This window comes from Brassica oleracea, chromosome C4, assembly GCF_000695525.1.
Source record: "Brassica oleracea var. oleracea cultivar TO1000 chromosome C4, BOL, whole genome shotgun sequence".
Classification (NCBI taxonomy): Eukaryota; Viridiplantae; Streptophyta; class Magnoliopsida; order Brassicales; family Brassicaceae; genus Brassica; species Brassica oleracea.
This window is the reverse complement of record NC_027751.1, coordinates 26,299,941-26,316,762: the sequence shown is the minus strand read 5'-3', so window position 1 is coordinate 26,316,762 and position 16,822 is coordinate 26,299,941. Positions and strand designations below refer to the sequence as shown.

The 16,822-nt window shown below is 35.7% G+C and overlaps 4 protein-coding genes across 4 annotated transcripts; 3 read left to right on the top strand and 1 right to left on the bottom strand.

Moving 5' to 3' along the window:
• The first annotated feature begins 717 nt into the window (after positions 1 to 717).
• Positions 718 to 3,019, top strand: LOC106338512 (ELMO domain-containing protein C). The gene is made up of 10 exons (XM_013777470.1): positions 718 to 924; positions 1,058 to 1,137; positions 1,210 to 1,228; positions 1,448 to 1,516; positions 1,638 to 1,753; positions 1,831 to 1,885; positions 1,996 to 2,116; positions 2,258 to 2,305; positions 2,410 to 2,504; positions 2,671 to 3,019. The coding sequence occupies exons 1-10, from the start codon at positions 718 to 720 to the stop codon at positions 2,773 to 2,775; spliced, it is 915 nt and encodes a 304-aa protein (XP_013632924.1). The 3' UTR covers positions 2,776 to 3,019.
• Positions 3,020 to 3,512: 493 nt separating this feature from the next.
• Positions 3,513 to 5,174, bottom strand: LOC106340359 (uclacyanin-3). The gene is made up of 2 exons (XM_013779242.1): positions 4,436 to 5,174; positions 3,513 to 4,124 (listed from the first exon to the last, which is right to left on the bottom strand). The coding sequence occupies exons 1-2, from the start codon at positions 4,590 to 4,592 to the stop codon at positions 3,661 to 3,663; spliced, it is 621 nt and encodes a 206-aa protein (XP_013634696.1). The 5' UTR covers positions 4,593 to 5,174; the 3' UTR covers positions 3,513 to 3,660.
• Positions 5,175 to 6,818: 1,644 nt separating this feature from the next.
• Positions 6,819 to 10,055, top strand: LOC106337487 (flavonol synthase/flavanone 3-hydroxylase). Its single transcript, XM_013776598.1, has 3 exons — positions 6,819 to 7,087; positions 7,499 to 7,746; positions 8,124 to 10,055. Exons 1-3 carry the CDS (start codon positions 6,836 to 6,838, stop codon positions 8,695 to 8,697), a joined length of 1,074 nt encoding a protein of 357 aa, XP_013632052.1. The 5' UTR covers positions 6,819 to 6,835; the 3' UTR covers positions 8,698 to 10,055.
• Positions 10,056 to 10,464: 409 nt separating this feature from the next.
• On the top strand, positions 10,465 to 12,359 carry LOC106339336 (E3 ubiquitin-protein ligase RNF25). Its single transcript, XM_013778127.1, has 7 exons — positions 10,465 to 10,678; positions 10,880 to 10,918; positions 11,007 to 11,144; positions 11,291 to 11,430; positions 11,523 to 11,584; positions 11,668 to 11,786; positions 11,872 to 12,359. The coding sequence occupies exons 1-7, from the start codon at positions 10,541 to 10,543 to the stop codon at positions 12,262 to 12,264; spliced, it is 1,029 nt and encodes a 342-aa protein (XP_013633581.1). The 5' UTR covers positions 10,465 to 10,540; the 3' UTR covers positions 12,265 to 12,359.
• The last annotated feature ends 4,463 nt before the right edge of the window (positions 12,360 to 16,822 follow it).

Below are 16,822 nucleotides of genomic sequence, written 5' to 3'. Positions count from 1 at the left end.
CCAAGTCTCTGCCAACCTCAACATTCAGGAAGTTGGTTCATCAGATAGGGATGTGCCGCCTGAAGGATCTGCAGTGATGCTTTCATCAGGGGGAGTGTCATGCGTTGTACTCTTTTTCCTATCTACGGTTTCCATTTTTCCCACCTTGGGTTTTTGGTTTTCCTAGAAAGGTTTTAACGAGGCAACATCGTGCATGATACGAGCCCATATGGTTCTAGCATCCAAGGGGGAGTGTTACGTACAATGTGGATTGCTAGAAGCCAATGGCCAAGACCGAGGCCCATAGAGAGAGAGAGAGACCGCGGCCCAAGAGGAGAGAGAGAGTCGGCCGCCTCTGTACTTAGACGTTTCCATTTATCTTTCATGTTTATCTATAGGAGATTTTCCTTTTCACTCTAGGATTATGATTTAGATACTTTCCTTTTATCTATCTCTTGTATCCCCTATATAAGGGAACACTTTGATTCAGTAATAATATAGACATAGAACACGATTCCCCTTCATTGTTCACAACAATTACATATTTTTTGCTCTTATTTAATCATTTTAAAATATCGTCTAACAATGCAAATGGAAAGTGTTAGATAACCAATATTTTGCTAATCATTCCAGTTCAAAAAAAAAAAATGATTTAAAATAAAATAAATAAATCAATTAGTAGAAGATTATTGTCGTTGACGAAGTCCTCCTAGTTAAACACACGCAGGAAAGAAGCAAATGAGAGTGGGTTCATTTGTTTTCCGTTATGAAGTTTCGTTAGCGATTGAATCGCACGCGCATTATTCAAATAAACTAAAACTGAAACGGCCGAATCTCTCGGTTGATTTCGCCGTCCGATACGCTCAATCGCCGCCGAAACTCCGGACGGCGACACCCCGGAGATCTATAAACTCCGATCGGAGGCCGGTTTGCTCGTTCGCGGCGGTAATCATAATCTCATTTCCTCTCTTTCTGTGTTGTTCGTTCGCATTGCGTTTGTGTTGATCAGATAACGAGAGTTGTATTCGATTCGATTTAATCTTATTTGTATTGATAGAAGAGATTGGATGGATGATAGAGGAGGAGGTTCGTTCGTGGCCGTGAGGAGGATTTCTCAAAGTCTGGAACGAGGAAACGTTTACGATTCGTCTTCATCTGGTAACTTTCCATTCACGACGATTAATCATTGTATTTTTTTGTATGTAGCTGAGGCTGTGGCTGGATCGGCAGCGTGGTTACACCTGCTCAGGTAATAATCACTTCCCTCTGTTTTCTTGGATTAAGTATAAGAGGTCATACATAGGTGGTTCAAGTCTTAAGTCTCGTTAGGGAGAGAGGTCTGCTCTCGAGAAGAGAGTTAATTTAACATTTACTCATTTGAAAAAAAGAAAAGAAAAGAAGAAGATAGTTTGTTTCTTCTCGCGTATTATATTCAAATAGCTGCTACCCTTGTTGTCGATATTTTCAGGAGGAATGCTTGCAGAGGTTGCAGAACCGCATGGAAGTAGCTTATGACACCTCAATTCCTCAGCATCAGGTACGCTTTCCTTCAAGGGCTGTTCAAAATCAGTTTCATCATGCCATCAAGTAGATGGTTACCAGCGCTTTGTGAGTCCAGCTGTACCTGCGTTGCATAAATATTGGTTGCTACTTCACAGGAAGCTCTGAAGGGTCTTTGGAAACTTTCTTTTCCTGAAGAAGAGCTACACGCAATTGTATCTGAGCAGTGGAAGGAAATGGGTTGGCAGGGGAAAGATCCATCCACTGATTTTAGGTATGCTCTCTCTCTTCTCATTGTCACTATCCTTGGATTTATCCACTTCACCTGACTCACAGTTGAGCATCTGGCAGGGGTGGTGGTTTCATATCTCTTGAAAACTTATTGTACTTCGCTAAGAGATTCCCGGTACGCCCTTTATAAGAAACTGTACATGTCTTTGTTCGTTAGCATCACATGACATCAGGCAATGACATTTCGGTTCTGTCACTCAAATGCCACTTGTTTGTTTCGTGTAGAAATCCTTCCAGGACCTTCTGCGGAAGCAGGTTGGGGATCGATCTGTATGGGAATACCCGTTTGCCGTTGCTGGCATCAATATTACGTTCATGCTTATCCAGATGCTTGGCCTTGAAACAGGTACTGCAACATTACTTATTGCATAGATATTTCGTTTTGATCATGCTCTTAAATGCATTAGGCATAAATCTTGAGGCATCTAGTTAGCATAATAAAAGCACTCCTACTTTCGAGCTAATACATAACCCTTCCATTTTACAGTGAAACCACCAAGTATTGTTGGCGAAACATTTTTGAGATTTCTTTCGGGTAATCAATCATTACCAGACAATGTTAATTAAATTTTTATTGTCTTTCACACAAGTTAGGTTACTAAGGAATGTCTATCCTTGGACTTGTGTTGTTGTTTGCAGTGAATGAATCTGCGTTTGACATTCTTTATTGCATTGCCTTCAAGCTAATGGATCATCAATGGCTCTCCATGCGTGCTTCGTACATGGAATTTAACGTAAGCACTTTCTGTAACCTTTTTCTAAATGTCACTAGAAGTTTTTAGAATCGAAGAAACATGGGGCTTTACTCTGCCTCGCATATTTGACTGGTTTTAATGCTCTATTTTGGCCCAAACATAATAAGATTTACTAATGAATTTGTAAATGTGGATAAACACGCAGACGGTAATGAAATCGACAAGGAGGCAATTGGAGAGAGAGATAATGGTTGAAGACATAACATATATTGAAGATATGCCATCATACAGCCTCCTTCTCAGTCAATAAAATACCAAACAGCTTATGAGAGACTACTACTGTGTAAGTAGAAAGATCTAACAGTTAGACCTCAAGAAACTCTATACAAAGCCTAAAACAACAAACAGAACAGACAAGCATAAAAAAAGGCAAAGTCTCTATCTACACTTCTGGTATTTCATTTATCATAGTTAGTGACGGAAAGGTCTGTGATTTCATTTAAGAAGACAAGGTCTGTGATTTCTTGAAACAGAAGTTAAGGTTTTGTTTCGTATGGGATTAGTGTTTCTAACTTTGTGTGCTTTGTAAAAACGTTGTTTGGTTAGTTCTTTCTTTTTGGCTAATAATCTCAAGGGCTCTCTGCTGAACTTCAAATGTTCAATGGCCGTCTTACAAATAAACAATGTCGAGAAGAGAAAACAGTATAAGATCTCTTTCAATATGACTGACTCAGCCTACTCTGACGAGATTTTACCCATCATAATATGTACTAGAATCGGTCGGGCTAACCCGCTCAAACAGTGGAATAGACGTGTAGTTTACTATAATCAAATGTCATGTAGCTGTATAAAATATATTTCAGTCTATTTACCAATAACAAGTTGGGTTGCGGTGATTAGATTATAGTTATAATGGGTATTTTTGGACTACGTCTTTGTATTTTATACAACTTGGTTTTTAAATAACTCTAACCCATTTTTTTTACGCGCTAATTTTGCGTAGATATATATGTCAACTTGTGTTTTCCTTAATCAACACATGACATCTTATTAAATTAAAATCGAATATGGTTTTGTAATTTGCTCCATAATCATGTTCTACATGATTATACATGCACCATTGCCAATTACAAAATGAAATTAACAAGAAGGAAAAATTCATTACAAACAAAGCAGGTGTACTGCACTATGTAATTTAGCTCATGGCAACAAACGTCAACAACATTGTGAGCCCCATCATTCCATAGCTCACCATGACTCCCTTAAACGCTGCGTTTGACGGAGATGGGGATGTTGAAGACAGCGAAGACGGCGAAGGCGCGGGCGACTCTGACGGTGAGCCATTGGCCGGAGGAGAAGCAGGTGGAGATGGAGTTTTAGGTTTACGCGGAGAGCGAGGGGCAAGCGGTGGAGATTTTGGGGAAGAAGTTGGTGAAGGAGTGGCCGGAGATGGAGCGGCGGCAAGGACTGGAACGGCGAGCTTCATGCCACCGAGGCAGTGACCAGGAGTAGGGCAAATGAAGTGCATAGTTCCAACTGTTGTAAGATCGATCTTAGTGTCACCACCTGAGAATCTCTGCGTTGCTCCGCTACTGTCGCAGACATCGAAGCCAGCTTTATTTACCACGGACACCGAGTGTGAAGGACCGTACTTGAACTCTATACAATGATACATGACAATAGTTAAAACATTTACGCTTCATTAGTTGAGCATTTTACGTTAATTTTTTTGGTGATTTTCCATTTAATCATTAATTTTAAGGTTTTAAATTTAAGCGTTTTTTTTTATTAAATTGTATCTTTATATAATAGTTTCTTATGATTAATAATAAACAATCTTTGAAGAATTAATCTAATTTATAAGAAAGGTTAGGTTAAAACTTAAAAGAAAGTAAGAACTTTGCTTATTAGGTTAAAACAGGTTTCTTGTAACTTTAATTTGAGTGAGTAATGAAAATTTAATTATATACCTAGAGTGTCACCGACCCGAAAAGTCTTTCCAGTGACCCAAGTCGTGTAATCAATCCCACTGGTCCAGCCAGCAACATCACCGACCCGATAAGTCACGGCGAAGACGGCAGGGACTACGGTTAGGAGGAGAAGGAGGAGAACGCTGGTTGATCCCATTGAGACAAATAATGCAAATATAGATGAAAAGAGAAAGAGAGAGTTGAGGAATTGAGTTATATCGAGAGAGGCTATCGAGTACTTAGAGATATATATTTACAAAAGGGAACATTTGAAAAAGTCGTGCTTAGATGTTCGATTACCAACTTGTTTTTATTCTTTGATTCTATATATTTACCAATTCTTTCTTTTTTTCAAACTTTGTTGTCGTAAAATTAATGACGAACTATACATGTGCACCAAAAACAAAACGAAATGGTTCAGTCTTTCGTTTTTGTTGTTGTCATTTCTTGATAGTTTCATTTCAGAGAACTGTATTTGGAAAACTTTATTCGACAAATTTTATCTATGTCGCTTGCTATGTTTCTATCAATACTTCAATATTGCTAGGTCTTGTTTACGCATTTAGCTAATTGTATCAATGATGTTTTGTGCTTTTCTAGATACAGTCAGTATGTTTTGACCGCTGACCTAAATCAGATTACCAATTGTTCTGAAATATTCGGTGTATAGAAGACAAAGACTAAAGAAACAAGATACATAATGTCTACGTTTTGCAACGATCAAGTTGCAGAAACAGTTTCTCCGTTACTGTAATCTCAGATTAATGGGAGGTTCTTAAGGTGAGGTTTTTAGCGAAATATAAGAACTCGTCTCTTAACTTTTAACTAAAAAGTGAAGAACCGGTTCTTAGATTTTTTAGTTAAAAGTTAAGAGACGATTTCTTATATTCCGCTAAGAACCTACCTCCCACTAATTATGCTCTCAGTGTGGTGAATCTCTAGACAGAGAGAGACCCCTTTGTTGGTATAAAACTGATACTTATATATATAAAATATATGCATGTTATAGCATCTATAGATCATATGTCTTGTACTTTATGATCGGAATGGAATCTTACAATTTTTTTTAAATGATATGAATGACATAATAGCAAGGAGAGGGCTACCACATTTTCTTATACATTCCAAGAATGGAAGAGATTGCCTACAAGATTGCAGGAGAGTGACTACAAGATCCAAGAGATTTTTTTTTTAAAAAAAATTACAGAACAGTCAATGATACAGCCAGAATCTCGTAAAATAAAATAATTACTATTAATTTGACTTTCATAAAATAATTTATTTATAAGAAACAAACAACCATTCCTCACACAAATTGTCAGAAAAATGTGGAATATTGACATATTCCACACTCATGTATTCAAATGATTAGAGAAATGCTGGTATTATAGAAAAAGTAAACAACTGTTGTTTTGCCAAGTAGCAAAAAGTTTTTCTCTCTCTGCGTTTAACGAAATGTGTCGCCAATATCTTATGGTTTAGCCTAAGCCCATTATCTTAAAAGGTCGTTTGCAGGTCCAATGCCGAGATAAGTCAAAGTCAACACGTTTTAGAAGAGAGACCCTCAAGGTTGTGAAGAGATATATACTTGTTTTAAGACATTACTATGCAGATTTGAAATTGGAGCCACCAAGTTGTATTTGTCTCTCAACTTGTCACCCACTTATTATGTTTTCTTTTTTTTGCATTTCCATATTTCTCCTTCCATTGAATCTCACCACTTTCTCCCCTTATCTTCTTTTTTTTTTTTTGAACAAATCTCCCCTTATCTTCTTTGTTCCCTGATGCACAAGAAAACAAATCATCACTTTTATCATTCATCCAAAAGAAATCACCCTACCTAATTGATTGAGCCAAATACAGATAAGCCCAAGTTCACCTTCATATAAATCCAAAACCCATTACTCAGTAGAAAAGACAACAGTTCACATATAGTAGTAATGATCTCCATGAAATTATACCAATTCTCAACCTTCCTGATGACGTATATGCACAAAAAGGAGATGTTTATGGTTTCTATTAAAAATGAAAAAAAAAGAATCTGTTAACATGATGACTCTTTTCATATAATAATTGTTTAATCCAAAAAGCAAAAAATGCAACTAGTCATACACCTTTCACAAATACCTTTCAAGCTCTGATGTGGCAACTCTAAAAAGCAAATGAGAATTCTTTATTTGAATGAAGTATCTAACCATTCATTTAATGTTTATGTATCTGAACACAAGCCGGTAGTTTCCAAAACCGTTTTCAAATAGAAGAGAAGAAACAATGACCTTTTAAAATAAAGACCAGGTTATCTTCATGTGTATATAAAAACACGCTTTGCATGCTTGCTTACTATAAGTAGGAAGACAAGGTGAGACCCTAAAGTACCAAAACAGATTCTTGCAAAAAGAAATGGAGGAAACAAATAAAAATGTGCTTGGTGATTGCTTTACTAGTGCCATGGCACTCACTGAGTCAGGTGTCCCTCACGTGCCTACCCGTTACATTCTTCCGCCTTCACAACGACCAGTTCTCAGTCCAAGCATTGGCACTGGTAGCATCAATCTTCCTGTCATTGATCTCTCCTTCTTACATGATCCTCTGCTTCGACCCAGTGTCATCCATGAGATTGAAATGGCTTGCAAGGAGTTTGGTTTCTTTCAGGTAATATTCTTGTTTTCAGCTATATAAACTACACATGTATGGCTAGGTAAGACACGTGACAAGTTATGTAACTTAGATTCATGAACTATTACAATCCAAAAGTGTTCTATTCATTAGATTTAGGCCATGTGTTGTATAGAGAGAATTATGAGTTCGTTTTTTTTTGGATTGTATTTCCACCAATCAACTAAGTCCTTATCAAAAAGATTTAAATGAAAAAGACAAAGTCCTTAGTTTCTGTCTTTATTGAGGATAAAAGTAAGTAGCCACGTGGACATGCTTATCTTTATTCTTCATGCTAATGTCATGTATGCTGGCTGCTCTGTTTCATTAAAGCACACTACACTAGTATCATTTGTATCACTCTTTATTCAAGTACATAACTCTGATCAAAAACTTTCTTCTCAACAGGTTACAAACCATGGAATATCATCATCGGTGATGAGAGATGCACTTGATGCAGCTACAAGGTTCTTTGACTTACCTTCCCATGAGAAGATGCTTCTGGTTTCTGATGATGTTCATACGCCAGTAAGATATGGCACCAGCATCAACCATGCAACAGACAGTGTTCATTACTGGAGAGACTTCATCAAACATTACTCACACCCTCTCTCAAAGTGGATTAATCTCTGGCCATCCAACCCTTCATGCTACAAGTAAGTTAACCTATCTAGGCCAACTTCACTATATGAATATCAAACGAAACTTATTCACATTTTATGGGTACATATGACGGACCAGATGCCCTTTTTTGGACCAGATGCTCTACTAGATCCATTACCAGATGTCCAACCCCTCGCTTAGTATGATATTGTCTGTTTTGGGAGAGCCCTCACAAATTTTTTTTTTGGGGAAGGCTTCTCCTAAATATCATACTAAGCGAGGAATTGGACATCTAGTGACGGACATTTGGCTATAGTAAAGAGTCTGGTCCGTCACAACAGTAGAAATATCCTATTGCTCCATAGATGTTTCACAACTTGTAATACTATCTAGGACTCAGAACTGATGTGATCTATCCTCTTACTATCAGGCAAAAAGTGAGGAAATACTCAGAAGCAACGCATGTGTTACACAAGCAACTAATAGAAGCTATCTCAGAAAGTCTAGGCCTCGAGAAAAGTTACTTACAGGAAGAAATCGAAGAAGGGTCACAAGTCATGGCGGTGAACTGCTACCCAGCGTGTCCACAACCCGGGATAGCCTTGGGGATGCCACCACACTCTGACTTTAGCTCACTGACCATCTTACTCCAAAGCAGCCAGGGGCTTCAGATAAAAGACAAAAACAACAACTGGATCTGTGTGCCGTACATAGAAGGAGCTCTGATAGTGCAGCTTGGAGATCAAGTAGAAGTGATGAGCAATGGCATCTACAGGAGTGTGGTTCATCGAGTAACAGTGAACAAAGATGTCAACCGCCTCTCTTTCGCGAGTCTACACAGCTTACCAATGAACAAGAAGATAAGTCCAGCACCCCAGCTTGTGAATGAAGACAAACCAGCTGCTTATGGAGATTTCAGCTTTAATGATTTTCTTGAGTATATCTCAAGAAACGATCTTACAAAGCAGAGATTCATTGATACAGTTAAGAAAAATAAGTTCTGAAGATGGTGTCAGTGATTGCAAATTCCCTTTCTGTTGGATCACTTGGAACCTAAGTAAGTTGAAAAATGTATTAAGTAGTGTAATGTGTTATGAAACCACTAGGTTATTACAGAACATTAGTAAGATTGTCTGCAAGTGAAATGTACTTGTTTATATGTTACATACAAAAATAATAATTACTTGTCATAATTGCAAATGATTCTCATTTTTCTCTTGATAAATCGTACAAAAATCCATAAAAAGTTTTGAATGTAAAGAAGAAGAAGAGTGTCTGAACTCGGAAGATGGTGATAATTCATAACAAAGAAGGTAAATTTGCAGCACCGTATCGAACTACTTACAGTCTACGGTAAATCAGCGGTGATAATAGTTTTCTCCGGTAAGCTCTGTTAATACGGCTCCGCCTCATCTTCTCGGTTCCGTCGGTAGATTCGCCGTTAAACTTCACTCCGTTATCGTTATTTTTTTTTTTTTAATTTATATCGTGAATCCTTTTTTATTTACGTTTTTAGCCGATAAATATTGTTCATTTACTTGGTCTTCGTATACTTTTAAATTGAACAACAACGCCCCATTTGCAACGGTACCTGGATTATATACAAAAAGATCATTTTTCAAAAAACAAGCGTTGTAGATTATGATATGGAGTAATCATCCCTGTGTATATTATACTTTTTTTTTTTTTTTTGTCATCTGATGTTTTAATATTGAAACATAACTTAATAAACCTAGCATAGGGAGGTTACAGACCTGAACACAAAACCTAAAACCAAGAAAGTGAAACAACCAAGCTGACGATTAGAAGATGCATACTAATCCCAGAGACACAAGCCGGCGGCTGAAAGATAATCAACCTCAGAGCCAAAGTTTTAACTACTTTAAATGGGACTCAACACCGATCAAGAAGAAACAAAATCAGCATGTTAACTTAAAGTTAACCGTTGCTGTGTATTGAGCCTTGTGCGCACCTCTGCTCCATTGACACCCTTCAAAATCAAACAAACTTGATGTTGATCTTTGAAAATGACCACCACGCGCCTTCAACGCGCTACCCCTCCACTGCCTTCTCTAGATCCAGCTATGACTCGCCACTGGACTCTGAAACCGGCTCACCACGCGCCTTCAACGCACCCCCACTCCACTGCCCCTCTAGATCCAGCTAAGACTCGCCACTGGACTCTGTAACAGGCTCACCTTGCGTCTTCTACATGCTTCCACTCCAATAACTTCCTCCAGATCCAACTGAGACTTGCCATTAGACTCTGGACGGGCTCACCACACGCTTCTACGCGCCTCTACACCGATACAAAACAAAACAAGCAGAACCTAACACGAACGAACTCAACACAGCCGGTCACTATAAACCAACCACCATATATCACAGATCTGGTGAGATCGGCTTCTATGGTGTCCGATTTGAAACTCCCCGCTTCAATCCGACAAACTGAAGCTTAGGACCAAAACTTAATCCATTAAAGCTGATAAGAAAGACTGAAACAAGACATAAAAGAGATCCACCTTCTTACGGTAGCAGCGGCAAGCCGCCACCGGCCGGAGAAGATGGATAGACGACGTCAACTTCTTGTGTCCCTAGACTTCTATAGAATGATTTAAGATACAGCAGACTCAAAATTTCCAAACCTCGTGTATATTATACTGCTAAGGCTAAAAATCAATTAAATGGATATATATTATATTTTTTTTTGTCACGAAGGATATATATTATATATACCGACAAAAAGTCCATAAATAAATGAATACGTGGCGAAGAGGAATAATAATTACGGAAAAGGTCTTCTGCCCTGCTTCGGACATCCCTTCCGCTTCTTCGCCGTCTGCGGAAATGACGGAAGAAGAGGTAGCGATGGAGATGGAAGCTGTGGAAGCTGTTTACGGCGATGAAGCCGTCATAGTGGATTCGTATCCTCCTCATCTTCACCTCCACATCAAGCCCCGTACCGCCGAGATCTCTTCTCAGCAGGTTTTGATTCTTTTAAAAATCGAAACTTTACGCATTGAAGATTCTCAAATTAGTGTCTTTGGCTTTGTTGGTGTATTGGGTCGATCGTACAAAAGCTTTAAAGCTGAAAGGGGATGCAAAAGTTTTGATTTTTATGTTTTTTTTTTTTGTCATCTCTTTTATTGTTATTTGATGACATTGTGGTAATGCTCTGCTCTGCAGTTTGTGGAAGCGGTTGTGAGAATACAAGCTGGTCCTAAGGTACTGTTTGGTTTCCGTGTTCTAGTGAATCATTGTCTGTCTCATTGAGCTAAAAAGGATCTTCCTTTTCTTGTTGTTGTTGTAACAGTATCCAGACGAGCCGCCACAGATTAGTTTGATTGAGTCTAAGGGTCTTGATGAGCAAAGGCAAAAGCTTTTGATGGGTTTTGTGCAAGAGAAAGCTTCTGAACTATCTTCTTCTCTAATGCTAGTTGCACTTTGTGAGGTTAGAAGAATCTTTAAATTCATTTTCTTGTTTAAATCTCTAGTAGTATATAACTGAGTTTGCTGAATCACAATCAAACGATCTGCATAGATATATATCTAAGATTTGAATCTCATGTTAGTATAACGAACATTATATGTTTGTAGGAAGCAGTAGAGAGGCTGACGATTATGAATCATCCGGATGGTGATTGTCCACTGTGTTTGTATTCGTTATTCCCTGAGGATGGCCAGAGTAATCAAATGCCCTTTATGAAGCTCATGTCTTGCTTCCATTGTTTCCACTGGTAAAGAACCGTTGACCTCTCTGTTACAAAATTATTTTTATTTCCCAGTGTTTAAGGTGTCTAATGGTTCTTTACTGATTTCAAGTGATCAGTGAGTGCATCATTAGGTGGTGGAACTGGCTTCACACAGAGAAAGAAGCTGATTCACAAAATGGTGAGATAATGTCTTTTTTGATGGAAACTGGAAAGGAATTAGATTCAATGAAATAATCCATAAATAAAATTTAAGTATTGCAGGTAACTCTAGATCAGTAGATAAAAGCTTGGGAAACTGTCCAGTGTGCCGCAAAGTTGTTCATGCGAGTGATATTGAACATGTTCTCGGCTTAGTCGGTGCAACTCAGTCATCTCAACATGTGAGTGAGCCATTAACTTCTGATCATGTGGACTTTTCTTTTGTCTTTGCATTGATTCTAGCTTTCATGCTTTGGGACCGAGCAGGAATCTGGTTTGCTACAAGGTGAGGAAGGAGAAGACCCAGTGCTCCAGTCAGAATCAGAGAACATGAGAAGAGAACGTTTTGAGGCTATTCTAAAGACGCAGGAAGAGAAGGGTGGTCTGGTTCAACCAAAGAAAAACATATCGGTTGTACCTGGTATGTATCTTCCTCCTCCACCACCTCCTGCATCATCTTCATCAAACCAAGAAGAAGCTAGTCAAAGTCAAGAACAAGAACACAAAGAAGCTGAATCAGAGACAAACTCTAGCACCTCCAACAACAGGAGAGGAAGAGGCAGAGGCAGAGGAGGCCGGGGACATAGTAATGTCAACATAAGGAAGCAGAATCCGCAAGATCCAAGAAAACCTACGAAGCAATGGGTGCAGAGGAGTTGACAGAACTCATGTATTATTTATATATATCGAGAGAGAGACAGATCAAACTCAGACTCAAAAACTGACTACAAATACAAAAAAAAATTTCCGCTGCTTTACAAGGATAGTTTTTAAAAAAATTTCACACATTAAAAACATCTAAAGTTTAGTTAAATTTATATAAATTTACAAAATTAACCATAACAGTCTAAAACTGTAATTATTGTCAGAAAAAGTGTGGCAATTATTTTTTATATCTATGTTCTTATTAGTTAATAAAATATTTGTGCGAGCTAATATATATTTTAATAATTTTAGTTTAATATTATTTTTATATTTACGCTAATGTATTTAATTAGATATAAATATTAATTTTTGTGTTTTTTTTTCTGTTTTTTTAATCAAATCTCAATTGTTTATTGTGTGAATTTTTTTCTTATTGTTTACACATGATTCTTCTATTTAGAAATTGAATCTCAATTTAACGGAGTTTTTTTTTTTTTAAATTAAAGAGTCTAATTTTTAGAAAAAAATCGTTTAAGTGCAAATGCACTCAATATGAAAAAAATATTTATTTTATTAGTATATGTTCTTGGCCACGTAGAAGTATAAAACAATGGAGATAATTTGAATAAAACTCAATAATACACATCACTGTGATTTTCATGATCGGTTTAAAGAAATCTAATACTTGGTTTGCATACCAAGACCCAATGTGCATGTTAACACATGTATCACTAAATATTAAAATTTTAAATTGGTGTCATGTCATAGAAATAGAACAATATTAATTAAATTAATCTCTGAAAAAATTTACATTGTATCATGAATAGTCAATTCTAACTTAGTTAAAGATTTTTTTTCTGCAATGAGATATTTCAAAGGTTCAACATTCACAACTTCGCCAATAACATCTAAAACACAAAACATTAGAAAGAAGAACTCGTGAACAAACATATCATAAATAAAACACATCAATCAAAACAAAATATGATATAGAAAATATACCGACTAAAAATTCATTTTCAGATTGACGTCCCTATATTTTTTAAAATTATCTGAAATCATTATTTGTTGACTCTTTTGGAAAATCATCACAAGGTATGATTTTGGTTGTTTTATAGAAATTTATCTTAAAAAGCAGATGAGTCTTTTTATATTTTATGGTATAATCACCGAAATTGAAATTATGCAGAATAAAAAAATCCCGTTGAGATAACATATATAGAAAGTTACCCAAAAAAAGTCTCCAAATGAACATTTTTCAATAGAATCATGAGTCTTAGTTCCCTACAAATTAAATTTCAAATAAGTGACTAACACCAAATCATATAATTAATGTGAATCAAAAATGAAATAAATTAATATATTTACAACATCATCAATACCAATTCAATTGAAACAAATTTTGACTTTTTCATGATTTTAAAGTATCAACACCTTTACTCGAATTTTATAGTAATCTTTAGCCGACTCAATAACTCTAATAAAAAAGTGAAATGGGGTTTTTTATCAAAAAGACAACATTTGAAAATGTTTCATATTATTTAAAAATGAAGTTTTGTAAGTTTTGTGTGTATTTCCCGTATGATGAGAATATATACTATCATACCATAGAGTTGGCAAATAATTATAATACATTATTAAGATGGATACTAAGTTAAAGTCGGCATCATAATTCTTTTTATTAGCATTTATATACTACTATAACTATAATACAACATAGACTAAGATAAATATCACTTACACATTATCTATATTATCATTAAACTATATAAAGTATAATAAAAGATAGATTATGTTTCACGTCCAGTAACAAATGTGATTTAAAATTATCAGTAACAAATATGATTTTAAAACAGAATAATAAGAATTGGTTCTAACTCGTTAAAGTTACAAAATTTATTTTAAAAATTATATATCTAATTACAAATCTTTAAATAGTTTTATAATTTAAATTAATAAATTAATGACTCAGAGAAAACTAATAATAAATCAATGAATTAGTTAAATCCTAATAAAAACATTAAAAATTAGCAAAACTAAGTAAAATGATGGAGAACGTGACAAAAAAAACAAAAAAATAATAATTATATATCTAGTTACAAAGTTTATAATTATATTATTTAAATTAATAAATTATTACGTATGATCATCTATATTCAGACATCTAATGGGACAAATGTCTTCATGAGTCTCTAACAGCTTTCAGAGATTATCTATCTATACATGATAAGACTTGTATTTTTTCGTATTGTTTAAGTCGGTTTATAAGACCAACTCTTACTCCCTATATAAACACATCGTGTGTGTGATAAATAATATAAGTGACACTAGTCATATTTCTATTTCTCTCTACATACCACAACAACTTAATACAAAGCTAATGCAAAGATCTAGCTTCTTCTCCCTCACGTATGTACACCACTCCATGAAGAAATAATATAAATATTTCTTCAAGCTTTATAATTCACAACACGTAATCAGCACGTAGCTCTGACCAACTGAGGTTTATCAATTCGAAAGTTCTTAAATCAGCCGAGGCGTTGACTTCCCCGACTGATCGTTATGGAAGGCTATGCCTTCACGATCAGAGAAACACGTGGTAGGCTTTACCTCCGTGAATTGAAAAAAAAAGGTTACGTGGAAGGCTTTACCTCCGTAAATAAAAAAAAAAGATCAAAAATGGTAGACTAAGTCTCCTCGGAACTTGAAATAAGAAAAGATCAAAATGGTAGACTTTGTCTCCTCTGATCTTGAAAACAAAAAGTAAAAGTCAAAATGGTAGACCATGTCTCCTCGGACTTTGAAAAATAATGATCAATATGGTAGTCTATGACTCCTCGGATCACGTGGTAGGCTAAGCCTCCAATTTTTTTTATTGCTCTTTAAATTTCGGCAATTTAATTTATGCATTTATTTTATGCTTTTAATTTATGCATTTAAATTTCCGTCTTTATATATTATTATTCTATGAATACGGTTATCATGTCAAATTTGACAAAGCTCAAAATAAATGCCCTTGATATTACGAGAAATAATTATAAGACTTGGGAAGTGGGTGCAAAGATGCACCTGAGAGAAAATGAGCTTTGAGAAATCATCGATAAGTTGAAACGATATTGGATGAGAAAAAGAAAAACCATGATATTTTACCCCACTTTAATGATGGTTTATAAAATGAGGTGTATCATGAGAAATGATCTAGAAGATCTTTGATAATTAAATCCTTGAAAGAAAGGATCAGAGTTGATGTAAATCCTCTGTGAAAACTGAAAAAAATGAAATCATGATACTAAACCATCAAATCGGTCCTACTAGAAAAAGACGAGGATGTGGATGCGGTTGAAATCGCTATCGTGGTCGTGGAATAGGACGAGGAAGAAGATTCCGTCCATGTGAAATAATTAGAACTTCCACGAAAAATGAAAGTGGTTGGGTGATAAAAGGCAAACAGAAAAGGTTTGCTATAGATACGGCCAAAAAGAAAATTGGGTACGTAATTATCGTACGCCAAATAATTAGCCGATCTATATTGAGAATCAAAAAGAAAAAGAGAAAGAAAGTATATTAAACTTCGTCTCTTATGAGCCCGAACCATCTTTCATAGCTTGAATACTCATCTTGATGATTCAGATTCAGATTTTCTGATTGGTCCAGAAAATAAAAATAAAATATCGATGTGATATGAGAATTATTTTTCTGAAGAAAATTTTGAGATTCCGGATGGAGATAGTCATACTTGGCAGATATTTGGTCATCGTACATGGTTAAAGCTAACAAATATCTATTTTTTCTCAAAATAAATAAGTATAGTATCTAGTAATATAAACATATTATTGGCTCTAGAAGAGCTTATGATGAAAAGACATGCATAAGAAAAAGATGGCAAAATTATAAATGAGTGGTAAACATAAAGTTTACTGATATATAGCCATCTCCAATAATGTTATCGACATTATTGTGAAATGTTGAAAAACCAGAAGTTTTTAACATATAGCATGTCAAGAACATAAAGGAAACCATCATGGGTGATGAATCATCAAACAAGTTCACAATATGTGATTTCTTTAAGCAGACCCCAAATTAAGATCTCACTCTAAAGGATTTGAAACATAATTCATCTCAAAATGGGAAAACTGAATATGTTATTGGTTCTAGAGTGGGATTCAGTACGAGATTTTAGACATGAAGTGTCATCATCTCGAGGGGGAGAATTAAAGAATCCTAATGAGTGGAACATTGAGAAAATTATGTTCGCCACTCGAAAAAGAACTTGATAAAGTAAATTCAAGTAAGATGATCCCCATGATCGGGTGTAAACATACAGTTGTGCATGTAATAAAGACATATACAATCCAGAAGGATAATATGATAAGCTGATGGAATGAGATATGTGAAATGGATTACAATGAAAAGTAGGATAATACATTTACGAAATGCCTTCCAGACATTTTGATGAAATAATGATATCTCATATTCCAGCTGAAATGCTCCAATAAGAAAATAGTGTCCTAAAAGGATGATATATGAGTCTATGGTACGCTAGAGACGTGATAGACCATTTTGGTTCCAAAGA

What these genes read in the sequence shown, in the direction of transcription:
- LOC106338512 (XM_013777470.1), top strand. Translation starts at nt 718, where the DNA reads ATGAGAGTGGGTTCATTTGTTTTCCGTTATGAAGTTTCGTTAGCGATT. An exon ending in CGGTTTGCTCGTTCGCGGCG is followed by an intron (nt 925 to 1,057) that starts GTAATCATAATC and finishes GATGGATGATAG; the next exon opens with AGGAGGAGGTTCGTTCGTGG. An exon ending in CTTCGTACATGGAATTTAAC is followed by an intron (nt 2,505 to 2,670) that starts GTAAGCACTTTC and finishes ATAAACACGCAG; the next exon opens with ACGGTAATGAAATCGACAAG.
- LOC106340359 (XM_013779242.1), bottom strand. Translation starts at nt 4,592, where the DNA reads ATGGGATCAACCAGCGTTCTCCTCCTTCTCCTCCTAACCGTAGTCCCT. An exon ending in TCGGGTCGGTGACACTCTAG is followed by an intron (nt 4,125 to 4,435) that starts GTATATAATTAA and finishes ATCATTGTATAG; the next exon opens with AGTTCAAGTACGGTCCTTCA.
- LOC106337487 (XM_013776598.1), top strand. Translation starts at nt 6,836, where the DNA reads ATGGAGGAAACAAATAAAAATGTGCTTGGTGATTGCTTTACTAGTGCC. An exon ending in AGGAGTTTGGTTTCTTTCAG is followed by an intron (nt 7,088 to 7,498) that starts GTAATATTCTTG and finishes TCTTCTCAACAG; the next exon opens with GTTACAAACCATGGAATATC. An exon ending in TCCAACCCTTCATGCTACAA is followed by an intron (nt 7,747 to 8,123) that starts GTAAGTTAACCT and finishes TCTTACTATCAG; the next exon opens with GCAAAAAGTGAGGAAATACT.
- LOC106339336 (XM_013778127.1), top strand. Translation starts at nt 10,541, where the DNA reads ATGACGGAAGAAGAGGTAGCGATGGAGATGGAAGCTGTGGAAGCTGTT. An exon ending in TGCTTCCATTGTTTCCACTG is followed by an intron (nt 11,431 to 11,522) that starts GTAAAGAACCGT and finishes TCAAGTGATCAG; the next exon opens with TGAGTGCATCATTAGGTGGT. An exon ending in CAACTCAGTCATCTCAACAT is followed by an intron (nt 11,787 to 11,871) that starts GTGAGTGAGCCA and finishes GGGACCGAGCAG; the next exon opens with GAATCTGGTTTGCTACAAGG.